At 28.4% G+C, this 22,697-nt stretch overlaps 1 protein-coding gene across 3 annotated transcripts in view; it reads right to left on the bottom strand.

The window, feature by feature from the left end:
- LOC129958158 (phosphotriesterase-related protein-like) overlaps positions 1–22,419 on the bottom strand; it is a 34,587-nt gene extending 12,168 nt beyond the window's left edge. The window contains exons 1-4 of one of the 3 annotated variants that reach the window (XM_056070391.1): positions 22,211–22,419; positions 18,873–18,930; positions 3,238–3,403; positions 1,939–2,135 (exon numbers count right to left, since the gene is read on the bottom strand). In XM_056070391.1, the coding sequence (XP_055926366.1) occupies positions 1,939–2,135; positions 3,238–3,403; positions 18,873–18,894 (385 nt within the window). In that variant the 5' untranslated portion in view covers positions 18,895–18,930; positions 22,211–22,419. Of the gene's footprint in view, positions 1–1,938; positions 2,136–3,237; positions 3,404–18,872; positions 18,931–20,195; positions 20,271–20,796; positions 20,929–22,210 lie in introns of those variants that run through there. The other 2 variants (XM_056070392.1, XM_056070390.1) reach the window with 2 other exon arrangements.
- Positions 22,420–22,697: the final 278 nt, after the last annotated feature.

Consider the following 22,697-nt stretch of genomic DNA (forward strand, 5'->3'; position numbering starts at 1 on the left):
CGTTTTCTCTTTTTCAAATGATTTCGAATAGAAAAATATTAGGCTTGAGTTTCTGAAATCGTATCTGCGTTCAACCAAAAGAATGGCAAATAAAATTCAATATCCTGAGTTTAATAATTTACAAGCCGCTTCAAGATTCGGAAAAACGGAACATTTTTCAAACAGATCACTGAAGTTTGATAAAATCACTTAAAAAAGGTTTTACCTTAGCAAATAAAGTAAATTAAAAGCAAAGAAATTAACTTGATAAATCACTACGAGTAGCGAAATAATTAAAAGGTGTTAATGTTATATTAAATTCATTTTTCATTTCATTAACTATTCATTTGATCCGAATAATTGACTGGTGGAAAATGATATTCTTTTAAAAGAGTTCGTTGGATTTATTTTGACAGTCAACTGTTAGAGAAATCTCATGCAACACTTCTTGTCTATTACGGCAATAGAAACACACGAAGTACTTATTTATTCTACAGCAGGTGGAAGCAAGTAAAAAGATAAGGAATGAATGTATCTGTCTAAAGCCTTTTTCTTCCAATTTTCCCGGTAATGTTTCATTTTTAAAATCTCTGATATTTAGCCATAAAATGAAGAAAAATCTTGAATTCATTGAATTATTCATTGTAGTATTTAGTTTTGTTACTGTTTTGAAACAAACAGCAAATATGAATAGTATTTTATTTCCTTTAAAATCAATAGAGATATTGCTAACTCTGATGGAAAGAGAAAAATAATACTTCACACTGAAGTATGGTATCTTTTCACATATAGGTGAGCTTGCTTTTGATTATCTTGAAAAGTCGTGCATCCTTTTATTGCTCATTATTCTAACATTTGGAGAATATTATATATATATATACACACACACACATGTATTTAAATGCTTTTCTGTTGATAAATCAATAAGAAATAAACCTTAATTGATAGACAAATCATGTTTTGTTTACGGCAAATGGATTAATTATCTTTCATAGAAAGCTTTTATAAAAAAAATAAAGGATATTTCGAAACAAGAAGTTATCGTTGCCATGAGATATTGAAAGAAAGCTAGTTTGGCTGTGAGGGCACGCATATAATGTTACACGATAACCTACTAAAGCTAAGGAAAAGAGAAATATTTTCTCTATTGAAAAAATTCCTCTGAAAGTTTATGACTTGGATTAGAAATATTTTCTTAATTATTATTATCCGCTCTTGTATGCGTATAAAAAAAGCACGATATATTTTACATTAAAACATTTTATTACATCAAATTCCAAAAGATGGTACAAAAACTTGTATATAACCTATTATGTTTGGTTCTTAAAATATTTTTTTACAACTTTTCTTTAAATTGAATGAAATGAGATTATATTTTTGAATTAGATTATCGATAGTAATATTACATATTGTATTCGAGAATAAAAATAAGTAATAACATTTTAAATATATTGCTTATTTTTTAGTATCTTTTTTATTCCTAATGCAAAAATTCCCCATCTTGTATTAAAAAAATTGCGACACTTTGTTAAACAAAAGCATTTTTTTCTTGTTATTTACTATCAGTTAGAAAATTTACATCAGTTGAGATACTTTCTGAACTGGGGCAGAATATTTTAAAATAAATCAAAATACAGGCTCTCATCATATTTGGTAATTTTAAGTTTTTAGCCCTATACTGTATAATTTTTTGTTTAGTTGCGTATATAATAAACGTAAGAAATGTAGGAAAAATATTACATTTTTTTTATTAAAATTAATTAATTAAAACATCTTTAGCTTAATCAAAAATTTAGCAAGTAAAATTTCTTTAGTCAATTGTCTTCAAGTTAAAAATGTAGTAAATGAAGATGTGAAGATGCAGTCACATCGATCTATTATTAAATTCATTGGGAAATGGCAAAGTAGTAGTAATGTAAAGTTGCCCCCAAAATGTTCGTAATAAAAGTTCGCATTTACCTGTTCCTGTAATGACATTAACTCCCGTTTCTTTGGAAAGCGAGGTGAGAAACTGTGCTTGGTCTTTGGCTCGTAATCCAACAGATCCATTGTCGACTATTGTACCTCCACCAAGAGTCTTAAAGAAATGCATTTCTTCTACCATAGCTTTGCGCACACTTTCATCGGTATAAATATTGTTGATGTCAAAACAGTAACTGCAGATAAATTGAACTTGCATCAGAAAATATGGTCATTTATACATAATCAATTTTAACGAATGATCCGCAGACAAAATATTGATTTTCAGCTTTTCTACTTAAAATTTAACGAATAATTCCATATACAGGGAGCCATCAAAATATCTATACATATTTAATTTCTATTACATAGTTAATTAATAGCATACAAAAAGTTTCGTAGCCCAAATTAATTTAAATGTATGCAGAATCTTGTCATTTAAAGGATTCTCCATATTTTGAATTAATTAATGCAATAATTTTACATATTTCACAATTACAATTTTAAATCTATGCTTTTTCATAAATAATAGATCAACCAATTGGCACAAATACAATTATTTGACAAATGATAATTCTACTTTGATAGTAGGAAAACTGTGTCTACGTATTAGGTATGAACTGGGTAGGATCGTTTGACAGCGAGTCGTTTAATATTTCCATAATAAAAATGTTCGCTTTTTGAATAAGCACGTCTAAAAACTTTTGGATTTGAAAACATCAATGCTTGTTAATAATCTACTTTTTCAACAAACATCATTACATTATTTGTATAAGAATTTATAAATTTATTTGAATTAAAATTACTTTAATTGAGCCATAATTATTTAAAATTAAAAATTATCTAACACGGAGTGGAACAATATGAAGAGAACAAAATCTTCAGATTATATCGAGTTTTGAAAAATAATGAGAGCCTCGCTGGCTTAGTGGTAAGATCTCCGCTTCCTGTTCGGAGGGCTTCAGATTTGAAAGGCGATTCTATCAAAGATCCATTGTGTATGCGAGCCTGACGCAAGCCAAACTTGAAGGTGTGGGCCAAATGACTTCTTGCTGGAGTGGCGCGGAAGCTTGGAGAGGGAAGAGTCAGATCAGGTGTCGTGCTCGTCGTCTGACCGGGGTTGAAAATTGCGATGTCGGACCAAAATAGTCACATGGTTGGTTTCGAATGGAACACTAGTATAGCTAAATTAAACAAAATCTTCCTAACGATGAGTTCACGTCATGGTTTAACTAGAATCAACCTCAGAATTTCTAAATATTTCACGTTCTGTTGCATTCAAAAGTGTTTTATACTTACGGATATTGTCTGAGCCATCCTAAATTTTGGAGGGAAAAGGGATCACCCTGGAAAGGTGGTATATTTCCAGGCAAAGGATGTCTGAAAACTTCCAACGGTAATTCATGCAGCAAATGCTCATGCGTAAACGTCACTCCAAGAGTATCTGGATTCACTGGTCCCAAGACTAAAATGGCAAAATAGATAAATGCATTGATATAAGGTTTATTCAAAACATAATAAAAATGGAAGATATTTCCTTCCTTTTGATGTCAAATAATACATCATATTTAATTGCAAAAAATGAAAATCTTTCGGAAATAATGTGAAGTGAATATTAATCATTTAATACCATTAGCACAATAATTTACCATCTTTAAAAGAATATATTATAAACTTTTATAACAGTTTCCACTTTTAAAAAAGCTTTGCAATAGAAAAACAATAAAAAGATGTGAAACTCGAAGCAACATATATATTATACGAAATAAATGAAAATATATAGGGGACTTTCTTAGCGAGCTTAATTCGTTTTGAATCTTACTAGTAATGCGAAACACTCGTTAAAGAATTTTTTCCCCATAGGATTAATGTAAAATAAGATAATACGTTCCATTCTGAAAAAGAATACTCAAACTAATTTATAACATTACAATTTATTACTTATAATTGTAAATTCTGCATTTTCACAAGAAAACTTTCTAAAGACTTGTTTTTAGCTACACTTCAAAATTTGGAAAAAATAAGACACAGTATTATCGCTAAATAAGTTTGTAGATCACATAACTACTATCTGATTAGGATCTCAGCATATAATGCAACTTTCTCTCTTAGTTCACAGGAAGGTTGCTGTTCTGCTGAGGCTCTGATTCTCTTTTGACGAAATATCCTCCACAACTTCTTGATGTAACATAGAATACAGTTGAATTAGTCAAGTCCGGACTAAGATTGCATTTGTGCTTGCACATTATTGAAATACTTTTCTTTTATATCGCATTGTGATACCATGACGCTTATCAAAGTGCCTCGAATTTTTTTAAAAGTTTAATTAATACTACATTTTTTTTACAATCCCACTTTTTATTTGAAAAAAAAAAAACCCATCAACAAACAAGGGTTAAATGCAGACTACTAGACGAGTAGGATTCTGCATATCTCTTCGTCACTCGTTTTGTGAAATATTGTTCGTAATTTTTTACGTTGTGTTTTGCTCATTATAAGAAGCGCTCGTTAAGGAGTTTGAACGCATTTTTGTATCCAGCCTACAGATGGAAAATTTAATTACTTTTTAACGTTTGCTCGAATCTTTCGTGTAAATGGCGTAGATTTTGTATTTTGATTTTGTTAATGATACTTCGTTTTTTATAGTAGAATTTGAGCACTTGCAAAGTATAATTTTAATTTTAATATAAATTTAACGTCATTTCCTTATCCTATTTAAATTTAAATAACTAGGCAGAAAGTAGATAAAAATTGCAAATGAGCTTTAGAGATAAATAGAAAGTGTGTTGAAAGAGATGCAGGCATATTTAAAGCCGAATATTTAATCAAAGAAGAACAATATTTGAAATATTGTGCCAAGCATTGCAATACATTATCTATTTAATTTTTGGGAAGAAAGGAATATAATTTTCCAGAACTCTCTACGTTTTTTTGTTTTTTTTTTTCCATTTGTACACTATTTTTTACAGGGAATTTTATCTATGATTTAATATAGAAAAACAATTGTATAAGAATACTGAACGCAGTCATCATGTTGGAAGGCAAAACAAAGCGTTTTTCATCTTCTGAAAAACGATTTGTTAGCTTTTTAATCAGAGCTCAAGTTGATGCCATTTAACAGAGCTGGGAATTTATATATGCATAATAGATATTTTTTATTTTAGACGTCAGTTTAGTTCTTGAACTGGCGACATGATTTATTGATGAAACGACACGATTTATTGAAATTGAATCCTTTTTCAACATGATTAGCTTTTATCATTAGAGTTTTTTTTTAAAAATTATAATAGCTTTTAGTATATCTTAAATAAAATTTAAATAATTAAATCCTGATATCTGAAAAAGGTTTTTCAAAAGTCACCAAATTTTTATTTTAAAATAGTCCTTTTCATAAACTGATACTTCGGATAAAATGTTTCGGATAAAAAAAACTTTACTGATATTCTTTATGTATCAAATAATACAGAAATCACAAGAATAAATTTAAAATATATAATTTTGTTTAATTAGTCATGAACGAAAACTTTTGGAGTGTTAATGCTTTATTCCATTGATTTTATTCATAGGAAATGATTATGAAAAAATAGAAAATATCCAATAAAGTTCACAAAAATAAAAAATAAAAAATGCAACGAGAATGCTCGTAAAACATTTTAACAAAAGTTAAGAATTTTACTCATTTTAAATCTTTGTACTTTAAAAAAATGAAATTATAACTTCCTTAAGCTATAGTTTCGTAAGGGCAATATTGAAAATAAAAAGAAATGCGATAAAAAGCAATATTTTTTTTCAACAAAAACGCATCAAATATTTTAGAATATTGGACATTTTTTTTTCTTTATAAGCTTTGAACAAAGCTTAGTTTTTTCATTCGTTTATATCAAATTCTCACTAATAAGCTCCATTGGAATAAAATTTTCGAATAAATAAATATTTTCTTTATTAAAAAAACATCAGTAATCACTTATATTTTATCATAAAAACAGGGAATACGTAAACCAGCCACACGTTTACTTTACACGTTTTTATGAATTTAAGTGAAACCGTGATATGTCTAGAGAATTAAGGTGACCAAACGTCTCTCTGAAAAAAAATGCCCCCGATTGTCCTGTTTTTTACATATAAACATTCAGTTCACATGATTTAATTTTGTTTTAAATTAGCCTATTAAGAATTTCTCTTTTAATTTTCTTTAGACACAACGTATGCATGTCTGACATATATGCAAGAAAGAGCCTGAAGAAAAAATATTGAGTAATAACAAAACATGTTATTTATAACTCTTTATTTCTTCCTGCTTTTTAATGCATTAAAATGAACTCTTTCATTGTTTCTAAATTTTAGTTACCTTTTACCAGATATATAGAGAACGTGGGCTCAATCATTACCCGAAATAAAATTCCGAAAATCTTGTAACTTAAAAAAAATTTACCAGTTAATCATTATTCAACATAAAAAAAATTTTGAATTTTACAGTTATTCTCGTGAAACGTGTCTGCAATTTTCTCCCAATCAGATCCGTTTCCATCCCACTAACGAAGTGGTAAAGCAACCCGAAGTAGAGAAATGAGTTCTCGGTTATGCTTTCTGGAGTGTGAAAGTAAAAATGATCGTGGACACGTACGAAAGTTACAAATCAACTATTATTTAGGTCAAGGATATTTTCAGAAAAAGTGAAATAAATCTATACGTCGTAATATCTTCCTGTCGCAAGGCGATGGATGCAGTGACAGGATTTTTTGAATTTAGATCGAGTGACAATTGAACTCAATCTAAACAACAAAAAAAAAAAAAAAAAAAAAAAACGAAATTTTGAAAGAAATCCAAAAACACAAAATTTAGATATTATATGCAGAAACAAATGTTACACTGTATTTAATGAGTATTTTATGACACTATGAACAGTTTTTGTATGAAGGGGGTGGACTTTGAAATAAGCAAAAATGGACGAAAACGTGCCATTTTATTTTTATCGTTTCATCACCAAAATATGTGTTTATATTCAACTAAAATAGTGCTATAAAATGTATTCTTCAATAAAATAAGGGTTAAGAGGAAAAAAATGACTTTTCTTAAAATGATATTGTAATTAGATTTAAATATCTTTGAAATGTTCCAGGTGTCTTCATTTTTGAAGAAATTAAATGGAATTGATAATAAAGATTTCGGTCAAACAATAAAAGAAAATAGCTTATGCTTTTTTTATTCGGGTTTTTTTAGTTAGTTAAAAGTCAATTTTAGTTCAGAAAAACATAAAATTCCTATGAAAATTCAGTAAGTATTCTTGAAAATATTTATTAAAAATTATCATTGAATTGAAATGACAAAATCATGCGTAGTTTTGCTCCAAATAAATTTACATTGGGTAATAAGAGAAAAAATAGAAAAAAATTAAAAATTAAGTCGCCTGGAATATTTTGAAATTTTTAAAAATTAGATATCTTTCAAATATTTTTAAAAGAATATATTTCGTTTTAAAATGATTTTTAAGAAATTTAACGCATTTATATTTTAATACATATGCATAAAAATTCCCTAAATGAATAATTCCCAAAAGTATGACTCTAAATGAATAATTTCCAAAAGTGTATAACAAAGTCCACTGTCCCCCTTAATCAATTTAATAAAAATTATAGAGGAAAAAAGCAACAGCTTCCCTAAGATCAGGCTCGGGAGTGGGTGAGTTGTCAATTCCCACACCGAGTTACCTTATGTGTAGGTCAGATACTATTTATGATATTATTTTACATTTATTCTCTGCATTTCCAAGTTCTCTTTTCATATAAAAAAGAAAAGAAACTTATAGAAGAAATCATAATGAATTGCAGTCGGCTGTAGTAAAAATAAGAGCCAAATCATCAAAAAAACAGATTTTAACTTAGAAAATGATGTATTATATTTTTAATCGTTTGGAATAATCCGGCCGTGAAAAGTACTAGTAAAAACTTTTTTAAATCCGCAACGGCGCAAGAAAGAAAACCTACACTGATTTTCATGGAAAATAAATCACGAGGAAAATAAATAATTTAAATTTAAATGAGATAAGGAAATTGAAACTGAAATTAAAACAAAGAATATAAATTTATATTAATTTTGTTTCGCTTCAGTATTAACATTAAGGCATTATAAGTTAGGTATTATTAATTAGATAAGAATGAATAATGTATATGTTCCTTTCTAGTTCTAAAAATTTTACTGACTGACTAAGATGACTAGTTCTAAAAATTTTACTGATTTTACTGACTGGATACTATTTGTCCATAGCTTAAAACTACAAAATTTGATTTTGTTGCAAAAATCCATGAAATGAAAACCATACACTAAATATGAATGTCATTCAAAATGAAAATGTTATATAAATCTGCATTTTTATGCTTTTATGCCTTTAGTTAATTTAAAAGCTTGAACTGTATAGATGTGAAACATAGTTTCATGCTTTCAATATTTGAATAAAGCGTTTTTTATTTTAAAAAGCAAAATTTATCAGTAAAATATATTTTGTAACTTTCTTTTAATTCAAACAATTTAGTCTAAAAATTGAAAATGGTGATTTAAAAAGGAATCCTTTAAACAGTAGAAACGCCAAGACTATTACCGTATTGAAAAAAATCGAAAGAAATTTTTCAAAGAAAGATTACCGTCAAACAACTTTGAACTGTTCAAGGACATTTATCAAGGGCACATTTCTGGAAAGAATTCTTTTATTATAATAAGACAGGATTGAATTTGAACGATTTTTTTTTATGGCGAAGCAAAATGTCAGCTAAATTTTTAACTTCATGAAGACAAATAGAGATCTAGAGTAGCAGCTGCAGTGAAAACGTTTCTATATGTTCTAGATTTGCAATAAAGATAAAAGCTCCTGAACTCATCTGTGTAAAACTTGTCTGGTATTGTTTAATGAGTTTAGATGTTTCATTTAAAAACAGCGTTAAGGTCAAAAGTTGTTGCAATTCATTTGCAGGCAACTAAAAAAATAACAACAAAAATACAACAATTTATTAATAATATTCTTTAGAAGATCTGAGAAATATTTTACCAAATCCTGAAGGTTTTTATCATCCTTGAAAAGGGATATCAGGAAAAATGTAATATCAACTTGATTTCCGATTGCTGTTGGATGTTGAAAAAAGGCGACAACAAGAAAAGCAAAAGAGAGAGAGAGAGAGAAAGAACGCTTCTATCATAAATTGAAATTTTTTTTTCATCAACTCTTTTAACATTTAAATCGCAACGAAGCAAGGGCATAAATATAAAATATTTATATTTATGAAGTAATAAAATGAAAATACAAATGTCAAAATATTTTGATTTATTTCTCCCAAAATATGAAATATCGTTTTGAGAAAATGCCTTATGAGATTAAAAAAAAATAACTGCACTAACCTGATTACAGACTTTGATATAAGCAGAGAAATTTTTATTATAATCAGTTATCAAAATAATTTTCAAAAAGTATTTTTTGCAGACCTGCGTGATTAATCAATTTCAAGGGAATAACGGTTTCAATGATTTAATACAGGGTTATAGTATTATATAACTGGCTGTAAAAAATAGTAAAGCATCAGAGGATTTGATAATGCGGCATTTTAATTTAACATATTATTCAAATCTAAGCATATTTGATTAAAAATTAAGAAACGATGTCATTTGCTGTCTCATTAAGGTTAAGATTCCTTAGAAATTTAATAAACTAATCAGTAAAAATGTGACAAACAGTTCATTTTCACTTTCTGATTATTCAATTTCGATTTTTTGAAGATCTGTAACGTAAAAATGACAACTCTGATTCATATTTACTTATCTTTCAAGGAAGTGCTGAAACCAGTGGGGAATTGCATTTTCGAGAGTGAATTCTTTACCAAGGAATTCCAATAATGAGGAAACTCAAACAATAAAAAATGATAAAATAGATAAATAAAATCTGAAAAACTTAATTAAAACTTTGCCTTTTTCTCACGCTTAATCAATATTTAGAGCATTTATTCCAAAATCAGCAATTTTGCTATTTAGTACGCTTAACATCTACAGCTTAAATGTACAAATAAGTGAAAGTAGGCTTATAGGTTACACTTTTAACGCGCAACTTACGAATAAAATATAACTAATCACCAATGGTAGCCATGTATACTAGGAGCCCAGTTTTATTTAAAGCACTCAAAATTTAAATTTAATTAAATGCAGTTTTTTCACTTTCAATAAAAGCTAGGAAAATCCTTCTTGAGATAATCTTAAGAAAGTGAAGAACTCTAAAAGTAAACATTTAAGCTAAACGCATTTTCTTTGAACCATTAGTTGTTACTGCTGTGAGGCAATGTTTTTCGAGCAGTTCGACAGTTATTTATTATTGTTTTTATTACTTTACGATGTAGCGCGTTTTCTGTACTTTATAATTTTTTAAGCTTTTGAGCAAACTTTAATGCGCAGGATTATTGTAAAACAACTGATCTGTTAAAATTTAAAATACGGAACATTTCAGATTGTGTTCGGATTTCCATTCGGATTGTGTTTCAGTCTTGTTAGAGATTCATCCTACAAAATATGTTGGCTCGATATACTTTAAATCTGATAGGAAGTCTCACATTTGTCTGGTGAGAATGTTTGAAGAGTGGGGTATTGTAACTGGTACCACCCCGGTCATCTTACTAGAATTCATAATTAGGAAATCTTCCCGCATTCATCTTCGCATAACTTCTGTATGGAATTTTAATCTAATAAAAAAATAATACCTATTTTCTTTGCTGAAATGAATGTCATGGCTTCATTTAATTGCCATCATTTCATAAATTTTAAAAACTACTAGTTTCTGTTTCAGTCTTGTAGACTTGAACTTTCATTACTTAACAAATTATAATTAGAAAATCCTGATCATTGGGTGAATTCATACTTGAGATCAGTTTACCTATATTTATGCATCGCCTGCATGATGCAAAACCAATGACAGTAGCGATTGTGGAGAAGAGTATTTTTTTTTTTTTAAATAAAGAACAACAGCATCTGTGTTTTTTAATTTTTCCGGAGAACAGTAGGACGTAACAACCTTTATGCCATATTAAATATTTTTTCAGTGAATAATGTGATAATATTTTTTTTAGATTTTATTTCTGGTATCTGAAATTCAAATTTAAAACTTTGAAAGATTATGATGAATAAAAGATAATATCAATGTCTGAAATAAAACAATGAGTATGAATGAGTACAATAAAAATTTATTTTATTTCCTGAAGAGTGGAGTATTTAGCAATATTTTGTTTTTCAAACTTAAAAATCAATAAAATAGAAACAGTTATGGATAGAATAAAAGGATGATTGGTACGATTTAGTAGATCACGGGAAGATTTAAAATAAATTTGACTTATTTGTTTGATATTATATAATATTTGACACAACCCTCTCGATGAATTTTTTTTTGTGAGCAAACTTTACACCCTACCTATTAAAGGATTTAAATTTCAAATGATCGAAAGGGCTTAGAATGACTTATTTGCAGCATTTATGCAAGATAGTGCGTGAATATTGAACGATATTGTATAATATTGTGAAATATTGATTAATATTATATAATATCACACAATATTGTGCAATACGTTGTACTACTGGGCATTTATTGTTACCAAGAAAGTTGGCTTTCAAAAACTGTCTTCTGCCGATGAATTTTTCCCCTTGCATTAATAGCTATCAGATAACGTTTCTGACATTATTTATATTTGTCAAGTAAATCGAAGGAAATGAAAAGAATATTTTTAAAATTCCTAATATTTTCCAAGTTTGGTTTTAAGGTCTAAAAGTTCCTTTTATGCATTTTTTATGTGACCTGAACTTGATCGATAGTCACACATAGAGTTAGAAATTTTTTATTTAAATTTATACATAAGAATAATAATTTATGTATATTGTTAAACTAACAAGCATGATTCAGTAGATTAAAAGAAAAAAGAAAAGGCTTGGTGACAAGAATTCAGCATCCGTATTGGGGGTTTAAGACCAGAATTTACCCATTGAGTACGCGAGAAGGATTGGTGAAATCTGATTTTGCAAGTCAAACATCCTCAAGTGCGTATAACAGTGAAACTTGGAAAGTGCAGTGCTTTTGAACAGGGTTTGACATCACGAGGTTCTCTTTGTAGCTTCCAATGACGCAAATGTATGCATAAAAATGTGCTGCAGAAATAGTAATCACAAACTGGCTACTACGACCCGACGGAAGGCACACAGAAAAACTTGAATTTAGCTTGAACACTGGCGGGAACTGTGGTAACACTTGAAAACTCGAACATTTGCGGGAACTGTGGTTGAATCCTAAGGGCCACGGTACAACCCTTCTTTAAGGAAATACCCCCCCGTCATCGATGGGAGGAGCTGGACCCCACCTTTTTGTGTACCCACAAGGGTAGCGAGAACCAACCACCATACCGGAAGCTTCTCCTCCTCAATTAAGAGATGCCCCCCGAGGGACTTGCAGATATGGTAAAAAATGCTTTTCACGTAGTTTGTTCCCGGAAAGTAATTATAAATTTTTAATCAAAATAAGAGAGAGAAATACTGTTTATTTTAAACACAATATCACCTTTTTACATTAATAAAATCTGGACTCCCAACATCCTGCGATGATTCATTTCATTTATTAGAAAGTTAAAGATTACTTCAAAAAAATCAAACGATAGAGAACTATTTATTTCATTTTTAATATCCTTTTGAGTGTCATAAGTGTTGCCTCGCTTTTACAATGAAATTGCTAAAGTAAAAGAAATGAACAGAGGAATTACCCAAACCAGTTTCCTAGAAGAAAACAGGAAAAACTATTCCTGTTTAAGATAAAAAACAAACAAATACTTTTGTACGGGATGTGATGACATAATCATTCTGTAGATAATTATTTCATTTCGTTTACATACCGGACGCCAAATATTTACATCCGTCGGATGTTGATGCATAAATTTATCCATTAAATAAATAAAGTAATAATAATAAAATAAATAAAGTAAGTAAGTAGTAATAAAATAATAAAGTAAGTAAGTAGTAATAAAATAATAAAGTAAGTAAAGAAATCACCTGAGGAATGTCTAGCTTTATCACGGACTGTGTATATGAACACATTTGCAGTCAATATGAAAAAATTAATTTTCTGAGTAATTATTTTATTTTGTAACTAATCGAAAAAAGAAGCTTTTAAACAATGATTTGCGGGATTTTGTAATTTGTTCAACTTTTGTAATTAACTTTTTGATATGCTAGAGCAGTAATGGATATTAAGTTATTAATATGAATCCAGATTTAAACCAGATTTTGAGGAATCTTGAGAAATGCAATAATCGCATTACCATAAAAGAATTTTTTTCAATAATATTATCGGAATCCCTGTTAACCTTCATAATAAGTTATATTAACCCATCAAGGAAAACGTTTTTGGACCTGCTTCTAAAAAACGCTTGCGCATCCTATGCCAGAATTTTAAAATTTTGTAACCTGGTGTATATTCAATGACAATGCACTATTTTAATATTTTTAAAATCTGATTAATTGTTAATCGATTCATTTTATTATTTTTTATTCTGATAATATTCCGAGTACTGAATTTCTGAAAATCTGATTTAAAGATTTCATCATAGTTATAATGAAAAATTATAAATTAAAGACTAAAAAGAAAAAAATAAATGAAAATAAAAATAATTCTGCTTTCGGTACAGTAATAAAAATGTTTTTAACAACTGTTTTTATTAAATTTATTTTACCTTATGTGAGTATGTCAATAGAATCACTTTTAATAAAAAGAAAACTGCAAAATTAAGTTAGTATACGTGGTTTATTTCTATTCTTGAACGAGTGACAATATTAGCAATAAATGTATTACTTATATTCAGGGATGTATGGATATCCAAATATTCATGGATATTTGTGAACAAGCGCGGAATTTAAAATTCTCGAATGTTAGTGAACTTTTCCGTTGAAACGTAGATGTAAATATAGTTCATTTAGTAGACACATTTTATCTTAAAACTCTCGATCGATGCTTCGTCGGTGATATTTTCTGACCTTTTGAAATCTTCTCTGAATGTGCGCAGGATAAAAATTGTTAGATCAAACAAAAATTGCAGATTTTGTAAGACTAATACAAAGACAAAAATTGAGGATTTACTTAGAGTAAATTTAATAATGTTTGCAGATATGTTTTTACAATAAATACATGCAATAATATAAAGGAGCCATTCAATTCTTTCAAGGGTGAAATAACATTCATCGCAAAATCCTAGTTTATTTATAAAACAAAGATTAGGCTCTCTATTCGCGAGTTCTGAGCAGAAAAAGAATTTTGAAAAGCATTTTTTTTTTTTTTTTTTAGATATTGTGACACTCTAGGAATTCATTTCTTGCTGACGAAATGTGAAAGTTCAGTTCAGATGGTATTCAATCAATCCCAGATGTTCACTTCTTCGCTTACCAAGGTTTGAGGATGACAGCATTTTCTCACTGATCTGTCACTTCAATAATCAGAATGAATGAGAGCTTTCATTTTCATTAATTATCAAATATTTCAGTAATCACTCATATTAATGGGCCAAGTCAGTTGATAATTACACATCTTGTTTCCAGATGGCTATCTGCTTTCAACTAGCAACTTCGTATCATCACTGTCGAGAACAGGAAATCAATGACTGTTGCATTCCATCCGTTTCTCCCTCGTGTTTTAGTTGAAAGCCTACCAAGTGTCATTTGAGAACATTCTTCGCAACAGTTCCCTAACGTTTATAATAGCCAGGACAACAAGGTAAACCCTCGTCATAAGAAATCTCGTTGAAGAACGAAATGCGCTGATACTTCTGAATTATATTAACATGGAGAAAGTTATAGCATATTAACAAAAGGGATTTCAGAAATGACACTATTGGAGGTTTTAACGAAGCATGACGAAAAAATATTCCTTTGGTGCAGCATAAATCTGAATGAAGAATTTTTGAATAGGAATTTTTTTCGCTGGACAATAGATACAGCTTAGACAAGTAAATTAGATAATTCTGAAATTATTATAACGAATATTATAGGTTTTATTTCATTTATCTTTTTATTGCTGTATGTTTTACAGAAAACATTTTTTCAAATACCTTTGCTATAATTTATAGTTATAATTTTAAATCTTAATATTTATTATTTATTTAAATTACTACATTACGTTAAAAAATACATTTCAAAAACTGGGAAGAAGTTTTTGATTATTTAGAATTAATCAATCAGCTTAACTTCTATAATTCGTTTAGAAAATCATATTAATTCGAATAAATATGCCCAGTTTTTGAATTTATGTACTGATTTATATTATATTTTGTATTTATATACTTTATGCTTTTTTTCTCCTAAATTCAAGTACAGGTTTACATTCATTCAAGTACGAACACACTCACGCTTGTCTTTAAAACTTCTTATTTTTATATATATTCAGAATCTATTACAGATATTTTAGTCTTTCATAAATAAGTTATAAAGGTAATCTTGTTCCACATTTTTGTTGCATTACGAAATAATCTTAAAAAGCCTCGTATCAATTTGAATTTGATATCAATCTTCAGCTTAAAAGTATGTTGTAGAACAATTTTTTGGAAGACTTTCCTTTCACATCAATACCACAACAAATTTGAAATGATTAGAAGAAACCTAGAATTAAAGTTGTTAATAATAGGCTGTAGGTTTACAAAAAGATATGACAGAAGAAGTAAAAATGAACAGATTATCGAAAATATTCATATGAATATTTAATATCGACCGCAGAATGTTATATTTCTTATTTTTATTATTCATACTTCAGTATTTAGTATTAAAATAAAATCCTTTTTGAGCCATTTAATTGACAATGTAGAAACTAGTTATTTATAACCAAAATAATATCATTAAAAAACGAATACAGTTTCTTTCATATAACAAATAGTTTTCTTTAGAGGATGGTTATGTAAATACTTATGAATTTCAGATATAAATTTAAATTTATTCAACTCGGAATACCCTAGTTTTAACTACTAATAAAAATGAATGTGTGAGTCTTTGTATCTGTCTGCGTATGGGTGTATTGACGTTCCATCACAAACCAATCAAACCAGTTTGACTTAATTTGCCTTAGAGCTTAAGAATGTGCAACTCAGTGATTTTTTTTAATGATTATAATTTTAGTTAAATAAAAATTAATAAACATTTTGGCGGTTTTTTGGTGATAATTTCCGAAAATATCACAGACAAAAAGACTTTTACATAATCTTAAAATTCAAAAAAATTATCTTATTTTTTGCCATACAATATTTCTCAGTTTTTAATTAATTTCGAAAAATACTTTAACATATTTTACAACAATATATTTCATTGTGGAAATATATTGTAAAATACTTTTAAATACATTAGAATAGATATTTCATCCTGGCGTTTTTCTTTCTTTTGTTGATGACAAAAGTATGAAGCTACGGTTTATTTTTTCATAAAGAGTCGATTTCAGTTTAAAGTATGTAATTAAGGTTTAACTTCGCAAATAAGCAATGACGAAACGTTTTTAAAGTGGCCCATTTTTAAATATCGCAGTTCTTTCTAATGATGTAATTGGATGCATAAAGATATTGACAGAATAATTAGCGAAATACATAACACAATGAACAAACGGCGTAAGGCTTAAAATAGAATGATTTATATGTCTTTCAAAATTTAAAGAATATTTGGCAGAGAAAGCCGTTAAGATACAGTTACAAAAATATCGAACTAAAATCTTTAGCAAACATTAATTCCAGTGAACCAACTGGTCGGGGAAGGCGACTAGTTATCAATAAAGGTTTTCTTATCTTGTGAAAAAGTAAATAATATAGCATTTATAAAACAGAATTATTATTAACAAAGGTATAACTGCAGTTTTTTTAAAAGCATGATAAAATATTATTTTAAAACGCAGTGATCGAAATTTTGAAATTTGAAGGTACGTATTTATGACAAAGATACGTATTTCTTCAAAGGATACGAAAATTTTAAATCCTAGGCGCCACAAAAAAGAATAATTCGATATTACCTTATGTTATTTCGATGAAAATGCATTCATGTTTCATACAAAATAAATGATTTGATTCACTATTTCGAAAAAAAAAAAAAAAAAAAACTGCCTACTGATAAATAAAATAAAACTCAGAATTCCGAATTCTTATTATATTACTAGCTGGTACCCGGCATGTTGCTGCCTCAGAAAAAATAATTTTGGAAATATCATTTCAAATTCGCAATAGCTATCTTGTTTAATTAGGAATGTTAGAAAGAATGATATTTATTTTCTTGTCGACAATCAATACATTCAAAGGAATGGAATGATATATAAAAGGGAAGTATAAATAATATTTATTCTATTTTTTTACTTTATTTATTTTTTAGGCAGATATATATATTTGCCTTCAATTAAAAAAAATTCGTGGCTGTCCGACTCGTGGGCATTCAACATACAACTGGCCATGTGAAAAAATATGTATTTTCTAGGTTCAAAGCAAAAGTCGAAAAAGTTTTAGTACCATCGGATGAACAATACGGCGGCGCATAAAATATGAACAAATAAACATTCATTTTTATATATTAGATTATATTTTAGATATAAAAATATAATAATTGTACTATGCCTATAACCTTCGCGCAAGTGCAGCAATAAGTTGACCAAGTTTTATCGCAATAGGATAAATGGTACGACAGCGCAAATATATATATATATATATATATATATATATATATATATATATTAGATTTAACTTTTTGATTGATACTGCTCTTATCTGAAGCACTTCGGGAAATTAAAAGGCGATAGGTAGGAGATATCGCTGAGGACTGAATTCATGGCTTGCCCCGGAAACACATATCCCCCCCCCCCCATAGCAGTCAAAGGGTTAATGCAAAATAGACCTAAACTCAAATTTCAGAAAGCATGACATTCATGTAAAAGTCTCACAAGCAATCTGACACTAGAACCCCCAATTTGAATACGAGAGAAATTACAAAATTTAACTTATTTTAGTAAATATATACGTTAAATTTATGCTAAAGATTTCCATTAATTCTTGTATTCGTCGTAGATTTATTAAAACATCCGTTTAATTTTTTTATCTGACAAAAGCCACAATTTTGCTTTAAGCCGTGTTGGCCAGACGGCTATAGCGACGGTGATCTTTTCGCTAAGTCGGTTTTTTTCAATTTGCATACGACATAAGCACTAAGCAGAGATAGAAAAAATTGGTAATTTAATATAATGCGGCTTTTTTATTACTACTTACTCAAGAAATCAAGAAGATAATATTCTAAATAAGAACACAAATTTTTTTAAAGAAAGTAGATAACCAGTTCAATAGACGGAAATAGGGAACAAGCCTTAATCATGCACACAAACTTAGCATTTTTCCATAATGCAACTCTTCTATTATAATTTACGGAAGTAATCAAATAGATAATGTGTTAAATTAAAATATAAAATACATAAAAGGAGTAGACATCCTGTCCAACAGAGTTTATAATAAGGCAAAAATTGATGATCATATAAGTCTAGAAATGAAAGTTTTTTTCATTTTCAAAACCTGCATTAAATTAAAATTCAAAACTCATTCTATATAACTTATTATTATGAAATAGCGTATTCCAATTAAAAAATTGTGGTTACTTAGATGAAAACTAAACATATAATGGTGATATGAAAAAAAATTAAATTTGTCTGAGAATGAAATATTTAAATAATGATCCCTTTTTTTTTTATGAATTGCTTTCTTTTAGATTATCCTAGATATTTTTTTCGTTAAGGAAAATTAGCGTAAATATTATGATGGTAACAATAAAAAGAATAAAAAATATTTATTGTTTACATATAACAATGGAAAAATAAACATTTTATTTTGACACAAACTCATTTCGTTTTATCTCCTAGTAATTAGATACTTGTCGGTACTAACCTGTTTGAACTTTGCCCGCCATGCTTCTACAACAGCTCTCGAGCTCAAGCAATTTCACCTAGAACAGATAAGCAAACATCAGAGACTTCAAAGGAACGCTAATAAATTGTCACGTGAAGATTATTAAAAAAGATATGCTCCAAATGATTAAAAAAAACAAAGATTATTAATTAAAATATTAGATTTTATGTTCTCATTCAACTAAGTCTGACGAATAAAATTGTGCCGAACGTATAAGAAACTTACCTTTGATTCTTCAAAGAACTTTTTAAATGTTGAAAGTATTTTCAATATAAAACAAAATTTCACGCATTAATTTGGGTTAGGAAATTGAAAATTACTTTTCCAAATGGCCTACAAATGAGGGAAAATATTTACTCCTAGTTCTAAGACGGTAAGATGGCACCAGAAAAAGAACAGTATATTCGAAAATGATTGTTTTCCTCAAATTCAAAAATGTTTAAGAAATATTGCGTTAAAGTTTCTCTCCAAGAAATAAAATTTCAAGCGGCATTATAAATAGTGTTTAAAATCAATGTGGAATTCTTAGAGAAAATTTCGAAAATAAGAAAAATATTCTTTGAAGATATGTTAAAAAATCTAAGAAACAAAGATGATCCGAATTTTTATCTGCCAAGAATGACCAATAGAAGATGTCTGTGTCTGGAAAGAATCATTCGGCGAATCTGATGGAATGGCTCATCATTTGATTTAGGGACAAAAATATGTTTAAAAAGACATCTTAATGTATTCAGCTATCAAGTCCATTTACCTGGATTAACCTTTTCAAATTTACTGTTTCTTCACTAAATTCGTGCATTGAAGGAATGAAAAAACTATCATATTGATCCTTAAAATCAAAATAGAATATGGTGTTTTCATTTCTATGGTCGCTTAAGTCACTGCTTATGTAAATCATTTTACGTCAAACAATATGTTTCAGCTTGAGTCTGTTTTACTTTAAAAATGAAAAAAAGTTCTCAATGATTTGGATTAAAACCTGGATTAAGTTTTTGAAAGAAGTTTCCTGTATGTCTTAATTCATAAAAATATTCTACTATAAATTCTTTGATTTACTCAAATGAAGAAAAAAAAAATGAATATTTTCAGTTGATTTCTTTTCAAAATTTTAAATTCCAAATTATGGAAAAGAAACTAATTGAAAAATTATGTTCACTACAAATGATCCGATCATTTGATAGGATTCGTTAATTTTTTTTAAAATATGTACATGCAAAAAATAGGTTTAAATGATGTAAGCAATGCATGCTATTAAAGTTTACTGTGACAAGTCCTAATAGCTTTTGAAAAATGGGAACTCACCATGATGTTCAAACTTATGCTCTTGTAGTTGATTTTGTACATCTCTGTGAAAGTGTCCATTGTGTTATGTTCAACGTATATAGAGAAAGTAAAATGATGTCTCACTATTTCAGGTCATGAACGAAAAACAATTTTGTCTGCCCAAAGTTTCTGTTTAGTGAGCAATTTCTTCGGTCATAATAAGTGATTCATCTGAAGTCTATTTCATCTACGAACAAAGACTAAGCGCCTGGAATTTTTTAATGACAGTCGCGGTACAGAGAAATGTCATAAAAGAAATTCGATATAAAACACAAACAGAAATGTTTCTCGCTAGTAAAATCTATATTTGTTTTATAAATAGTTACAGGTTCAATGTCATTTAATCAAAACAAAGCATACTGTTACTTAAACGCATTTCGGTAAGTTTTAATGTGAAAATTCATGAAAACTAATAACATTGTGTATAATGGTGATTGCTCATTTTCTTCAAGTGCGGAGTATTTATTATTTATACAGAACAAGAGGAAATGTTTTACTGTTTCATTTACATGAAAGAATTTTGTACATTTTTTTAATGGCGTTTACTTAGCAATTTCAGTAAACAATATAAAAAACTCACCTGAAGAAGCGATGTTAAAAATTTATTTTCAAGATAACGTGCCTATTTTCTAATTGGCACTGAAGAAATCAATTGCTTTACAAATAAAGCGAATTCTCTGAAGTGAAGAAAGAAGTTCATACAGTCATCTACTTTAAAGAGGAAGTTTATTTTAGCCACTATAAATAGCCACAGCACCAGATCTGCAAGTCGTATTATTTTACACAGAAAGCTTCTGTTTAAAAATATCCGCAAAACAATGTATAAAAATACACTGTTTGAAAATGCTTGTTATGAAGACATTTACAATGCGAAATACCAACAACCAAAAGTTTTAATTGCAATGATTTAATGCACTTTTTATCATCATATTATGAATTATGAACTTTTTTATCATGTAAATAATAAAAGATAAAATGAAACAACTCCAGCCATAAGAAATAAATTATTTAGACGAAAACAGAGACAAAGTGTAAGGGGGCGATAAATAAACCTAGACAAATGATCTGATGACGAAGGACGCGCATAAACTAGGGTTAATGTGTTCATTTCCTATAGAAATTTGAGTAAGTCCTTCAAGTATCAAAAGGAAATCTTATTGCTAACATTCAGAGCAATTAGCATTTCATATTTTCTCAAATAATTAAAATGAGAAATTTCTATTAATATATATTTATGAAAAATCTTTCTTTCCAAGTGAATTAGGCAAAAGTTTGGTAAATCTAGATAATTTTTGAAATATTTTGTATTATATGAATTTTTGTTACTCACACATATCTTGTCATGGTTTATTTTGGTAATAGTTACTCAGATAATTTTTTATGCTTAATTTTTTTTCTTTTGAAAAAAGAAATGATTTTATTCTTAAAATATAAAACTGATATTATCTTTGTATTTTTTCAACAAAAATTTTAATGCCGAAGATTTTGTTATAGTATACAGTTTTTGTTATCTGCAAATATCCGGTCTTAGAATTTCCACACTCCAGAAACGAGTTTCTTTTAGATTCATTCATTCTACATGAGCGTAACGAAGAATTACTATAAAACTCGATTTCAGAGAAAACTTGGTATTTTAGGTCAGACATTTTAGCTTTTTTTTTTAATCTAGAGAAATTAAGAATCAAGATTTAAATTCCATATTCTGAAACCTGATTGCAATTTGTCCAAATTTTTCTACGTCCAGTCATAGAAAAATGTGACTTTACACTTTCAGTTTGAAAGTGTTATGCTCTAGAGCACTCGCTAAGGTTCCATTAAAGTACCAGATAAAAAGTGATGAAATTTTGTAGCAATGTTAGAAAGCGAATGACGCTTCATACTATCTTTCTATTGAAAATGAAAATATAATTTACAGTAGATACAGACGCTTCCTTAAAACTGCTTTTAATATTCACAAACATTTCAAAATGAAAAAATAATTTCGGGAGTCTTACCGATGTCGAGAGAATATCAAGGCAATTTCAGGGTAATATTCTTGAAGAAACAAGGCCCTTGAACAGGAAGTAAAACTGTTTTCTGTAATTACCTAGAAGCGTATCTTAATAGGTCAAATAATTAAAGGAAAACTGCACCTGGAATGGAGACACTGTTTGACAGCATCTCATTACATAGCCACCTGTCTAACTGTAAACATTCTTCTCATGTACTTTAATCTTTAGCTACTTCTGCTGAATAATCTGAGCTTATCGAAATGACGGTGCAAACTCTTAAAGTAAATTTAAGATAAAGGAAATAACGATTAAGAATTCTGCAAAATCTTAAAGAAAAAAAAACCCGCCTTTTTCATATGTGGTACTTTGTTCGATGCTGCTACAGTGATCACAGACACTTTTCAAAGTATTCAAGTATTTTCCTTTATCAGGAAATCCTTGATTTTTTTTTCAAAACAATACTTTTTCTATCTTATACTTTATTAAAGAT

Source organism: Argiope bruennichi, chromosome X1, assembly GCF_947563725.1.
Source record: "Argiope bruennichi chromosome X1, qqArgBrue1.1, whole genome shotgun sequence".
NCBI classification, from domain to species: Eukaryota; Metazoa; Arthropoda; class Arachnida; order Araneae; family Araneidae; genus Argiope; species Argiope bruennichi.